At 45.7% G+C, this 5,692-nt stretch overlaps 1 protein-coding gene across 1 annotated transcript; it reads right to left on the bottom strand.

Moving 5' to 3' along the window:
• Window positions 1–1,913: 1,913 nt before the first annotated feature.
• Window positions 1,914–5,686, bottom strand: LOC132008871 (integrin alpha-D-like; the record flags this gene model as incomplete). Its single annotated transcript, XM_059387377.1, has 7 exons — window positions 5,493–5,686; window positions 4,873–5,003; window positions 4,597–4,754; window positions 3,556–3,710; window positions 3,165–3,296; window positions 2,290–2,363; window positions 1,914–2,055 (listed from the first exon to the last, which is right to left on the bottom strand). Coding segments are annotated over exons 3-7 (630 nt in total), but the record flags the coding sequence as incomplete, so codon positions are not given.
• Between the last annotated feature and the right edge of the window lie 6 nt (window positions 5,687–5,692).

Raw genomic sequence — 5,692 nt, 5'->3', positions numbered from 1 at the left:
GGGGGTGGGAGGTCGGGGTACCAGGTGGTGGGTATTATAGAGGGCACGGATTGCATGGAGCACTGGGTGTGGTGCAAAAATAATGAATACTGTTATGCTGAAAATAAATAAAAAATAAATTTAAAAAAAAGAATGGCTAACATAAACATAAGAAACAATAGGTGTTGGCAGTGATGCAGAAAAAGGGAAACACTCTTACACTGTGAGTGAGAATGGAAACTGGTGCAGCCACTCTGAAGAACAGTATGGAGCTTCCTTGAGAATTAAAAAATAGAACTATCCTACAACTCAGCAACTGCACTATTAGCTATTTACTCAAAGGATATAAAAATAGTGATTCAGTGGGGCACATGGAACCCAATGTTTACAGCAACATTAAATATGAAAGACTAACTATTGAAAGAGCCCCAATATCCATCAAGTAATGAATGGATAAGGAAGATGTGATATACTAGTACAATGGAATATTATCCTGCCATCTAAAAGAATAAATGAAATCTTGCTGTTTGCAAGATAGAACTAGAAAGTATTATGCTAACTGAAATAAGTCAGTCAATGAAAGATACCATATGATTTCACTCATATGTGAACACTAACAAACAAAACATTTTTGAACAAACAAAACAGATGAACTAGGGGAAGGGAAAAAAAGAGGGAGGCAAACCATGAGGGACTCAACTGTAGAGAACACAGTGAAGATTTCTGGAGAGGAGGTGGGCTGAGGATGGGCTAAATGGGTGATGGATATTAAGGAGGGACTTGTTGTGATGAGCACTGAGTGTTCTATGTAAGGTATTACACTATATGTCAACTACCTAGAAATTAAATAAAAACTTTCATTAAAAATTTTAAGATGGGTAAATAAATTTTGATATGGTCATTCAAGGGATTCTATATACAATAAAAATGTTCTATAGGCAATGTTCATAAAGCAATGTTTACAATAGCTAAACTGTGGAAAGAGCCAAGATGCCCTTCAACAGACAAATGAATAAATATGTGGTCCATATATGCATTGGAATATTACTCAGCCATCAGAAAGGATGAATACTCAACTTTTGAATCAGCATGGATGGAAGTGGAGGAGATTATGCTGAGTGAAATAAGTCAAGCAGAAAAAGTCAATTACCATATGACTTCACTTATATGTGGAACACAAGAAATAGCATGATGGACATTAGGAGAAGGAAAGGAAAATGAAGGGGGAGAAACCTGAGGGGGAGATGAACCATGAGAGACTGTGGACTCTAGGAAACAAACTAAGGGTTTTAGAGGGAAGAGGGGGTAGGAAAACGGGGTAACATGGTGATGGGTATTAAGGAGGGCACATATCGCATGGAGCACTGGGTGATATACAAAAACAATTGACCATGGAACACTACTTCAAAAGCTAATGAAGTACAGTACATAACTAACATAACATAATTTTAAAAATGTTCTACAGCCATAGGCAACAACGTGGGATGAATTTCACAAACATATATTGAAGAAATGAAAAAACACACAAAAGAACATATAACATGTTTCCATAAATTTCAAATATTGGCAAAAAACAACAGTTTTTTCATAGATGAACTCATGGGTGGTAAAACCATAAAATACACAAGGAATTGGTTATCACAAAGTCAGAATAGAGGTTACTTTGGGGAGAGACTGAGGTTTTCATGAGGAAAAGAACATAGAGAGAGTACTTCTGGAGGTACTACCAGTGTATTATTTCTTGAGCTGGATGCTATTTGCTTAATATTATTTATTTAAATATACATCTGCTTTATGCACCACTCTCTCTCTGTCTCTCTCTCTTCTTCGGAATTGTCTGTATCTATGTTTAGATTTCATCATAGAAGAATTGAAAAGAACCCACTGTAACCCAGGGCAGGGAAGAATCATAAGAGAACAGGGAAGCTATTTACCTGTGTTTCTAACACTCGTCGATAGGACAGCCCTGCTGGGTAGTAGAAGTGGACCACAGTTCCATAGGAATCCTCACCCTCATTCCACAGAGTCACTGTCACATTAAGCTCCAGGGAGCTCCCTACCACAAGGGTCTGCAGGCTGAAAGAGGAAGGACAAAAGTGAAAAAGAGACTCCACTGGAAATCAGTTGGAATTGGATCAAGGGTAAGGCCAGGACTGCAGGAACTCGTGAACTGATAACATTCCAATAAAAATTTAATTTCTTTGTTAGAAGGAAGCCAAAGGGAAACAAGCATTTCTCATCTCATGGGGATAGGAGACCCATATGCTTAAGTGTCTAGAAATGAAAAGAGATAGACATCTCTCAGCTTACCCTGAGAAGCTGAGATTGATGCTCAGGTCCCCTTCACAGAGGTGATCTTGTCCACAGTTCTTCTCAAAGGGGAGCTGCAGAAAAACAGGAGATTCTCTTTCTCTCCATGTCTTAATTGTTCTGCATTTCCCTCATGAGGACCACTCATCCTGAGTGTTTGTTATTGAGCGTTACTGAGCACCCATCCCACACCTAGCACTATGCTAGACACTGCCAAGCAGTGGGGCAGTAAGAAAGGGGCAGAATGATAAGATCCTTGGTTTCAAGGAACATGAAGTTTAGCTGAGGAGTTAATTCCATCTCACATTGGAACAATTACTCAACAAACAAAATTAAGTGTCAGTAGGGGACAGGTTCTGAGTTGGGAGAGGCATTAGGAAGCATGGAAGCACAGGTGAATTAGACATGAATCTTGTACTCACAGAACTCACAATTTCCAGAGATCAACCAAAGTGGATGCCAAATGCCATGATTCCAGTCATGTAATATTTGGTATCACCATGATGTAATAGGAAGCCAGTGAAGGAGTGACAGATGCTGACTGTGATTTCCAGAAAGGGGGAAGATAAGACCAGGGCTTAGAGAATTAGAAAGGATCTTTGAGGTGGAGAGAAAGAAATGTTTTCCAAGTAGGAGCTACGACATGCACAAAGAAACAGAGAAAGGAATGAGAAAAATTGGGAAGGATTTGGAGAATAAGAATCAGAATTTATGTTGAGGTAAAGTGGTGACTAGCTGGGATGTGTGTAAGGGTCCAAGTTAGGCAGGGCCTTGGTAACTGGGTGGAGGCATTATGGACTTGATGTGGCTGAGGAAAAGTTGAAAACCACAGAGTGAAAGTCAGTACATCCCTGGGACTTCATTGGAAGACTCACAGAAGCAGTGAAGAGGTCCTGTGAGTCCATAGCCAGCACAGGGCGAAGGTTCTGAGATGAGGGAATGGGCTCCCCAACCAAGGAGAAGTTGAGGCGTAGGATGATGGGATTGACCACGTCCTCCACACAGTCCTGAGGGAGAATGGGCTTTCAAGAAACCACTATCCTTCTCGTTATTTTCCACCACTGACCCTTCTCCTCAACTGCATCCATTTCCTACTGTCAGGACAGCATTCTGTCCTAGCTGTGGAGTCAGGTCCTCTGGCTTCAATTTCCTCTCTCTGACTCCAATATCCCCACCCTTTACACGCCACTCAACAGGGAGCAGAGGTACCAGAGGTTCTCCTTGGGCTCCTTCTCCCCATCCCCTTCCCAGAACCAAAGTCCTTACTGGTAAAAGCAGCTTAATGGTTTCACAGTAAACTCCCATTCCCAGGGTTTTTCTTCGAGTCAAAGTCCAGTTCTTGGTTTCGTCAAAAATGGCACGAGAAACCAGACGGCCTGGGTCTAATACCAGATCATACTTGACAGAGCTTTGGACATCACCTGAAGCAGAAGGGAGGAATGGAAGATGGAAAGTCCAAAAGAACCTCGAATGTTCAGGTTTTGTTTATTCATGCAAAAAAAAAAATATTGCTGAGAACTTCCTATGGGCTATGAGCTGTATCAGGTGCTAGAAATGTGGAGAAGAAGATAAAGAAATATCATTCCTGCCTTCATGAAGCTCTCAGTCTAGGAAAGGAGACAGGCATGCAGGGCATAATCTCCCAGCATGATAAACCCAATGATGGGATCCTCCGTAGTACCAAGGAGGGCTTGCCTGGGATCAGAAATGCCTTCCTGGGTGGGCCTTGTCTGAGCCCCAACCTGGAAGATGACCACGGGTTGGTGAAGAATGGGAGCAGAAGGTCCCAGACCATGAGAACAATGGCTCGGACCAGAAGAGAGAGGGAGGAGGGGAGAGTGGGATGAGGTGAGGTCGGAAGGGCCGGCAGGAGCGAAACCAACAAGGACATCGTAGAGAAGGATTTGGGCTTCATGAATGGAGGGAAGGATGTTGAGTAGGCAAGTGAGGAGAACAGATTTGTGTTTTAGGACCAATACTTCTAGTTTCTCGTGGAGAAAGGTGGGGAGGCTGCAAGAACAGACGCGGAGACAGCTCCAAGAACAGGTAGGAGAGACAAGCGGTGGCTCCAAGGTAGGCAGTGGCTGGAGCAGGTGGAGAGAAGTGGGCAGACTCCAGGTCATCTCCTGGACTTAGAGCCCACTGGCCTGGGTGTGGGGAGAGGGGGAGAGAAGGGACCCCAGGTTTCCTACTCTGGCAGGCAGGTGGCTGTGGAGGTGCTACCTGGATTCCTTAGCCCATTTTCTCCTGAGGTAGGCTGGGGGTCTCAAGGGGATAGGGGACTGGGTCCACTGGGAAGAAACTCACCTAGCTGGTCCAGTGAGCTTTTGTGGATAGTGAGACAGACTGTGGCATTCCCAGCTTCCAGGGTGGATGGCATGTCTCCCCAGCACTGGTACACAACCTTTGGCACCTCCGCTGGCATGAATCTCATGGCCACCCCCACATTCAGCACTGGCCGACTCCTGAGGGTGCATGCAGGGGCTGAGGACCTGGATCTGGCCTCGGGCAGGAGGACAAGGGAGGGGGCAGCTTGTTGAATGGACACACAGTGGGCAAGGGTGGGATGTGGAGACTTCTCACCTGAGCAGCAGCACCTGTCCCCAGGCCCCGACAGCCAGGTCCACCAGTCCATCCTGGGTGAGGTCCTGACCCCCACTCAGAGACTGCCCAAAATACTGGAGTGAGGGAGAGAGCTGGGAGCCCGCGATCCGCTGGCCAGAGGGGAAAAGGAAAAGTGGAAGTCAAGGGGAAGGCATCTGAAAGATTTGAGAAGAAAGATTTGGAAAGAAAACTGCAGTGAAAGCAGAACTGAATGGAAAAATTCAGAGAGATAAGAGGGTAGGAATGGAAAGCAAGAGTACTGAGACCCCAGGGACCCCAGACATAGAGCTCCTTCATTTAATGTCTCACAGGAGGAAACTAAGGCTCCTAGAGGCTAAATCAGTCGATCGCCTAAGGCCACACAGCTGACATGGCCAGCCAGGCATTTGACCCACGCCCTGCAATCTCTTAACCACTAAGCTGCCCACAGGAGAAAGGAGAGATACTCTGTGCTTAGCTTGACTTGGTGATATTCAGGGCACAAGACCCCTAAAAGGAGCATGGCTACTGTTCAGGTCAGTGACATGACAGGGCATCAGGCAAATCTGAGACCTAGAAAAGCACGTGGAACTGGGAAAGGCTTCAGACGGGGGCCTCACCTGACTGTGGGAGGGGCTGATGCCCAGCCCTGAGGTTCCATGAAAGACATAGACAGCACCCCGGCTCTCCTGCTCTCCTGGGGCCCCGACGGCCACGTCTGTCAGCTTGTCCCCATTCACATCCCCCAGCACTGTCAGCGCTGCCCCAAAGCGGCCCCAGGGGTGGCCTTGCTCCCCAAAGAGAATGGCCTCACATTGCC

Source organism: Mustela nigripes, unplaced genomic scaffold, assembly GCF_022355385.1.
Source record: "Mustela nigripes isolate SB6536 unplaced genomic scaffold, MUSNIG.SB6536 HiC_scaffold_1775, whole genome shotgun sequence".
Classification (NCBI taxonomy): domain Eukaryota; kingdom Metazoa; phylum Chordata; class Mammalia; order Carnivora; family Mustelidae; genus Mustela; species Mustela nigripes.
Note: the sequence above shows the minus strand (reverse complement) of the source record. Positions and strands in the feature narration are given on the sequence as shown.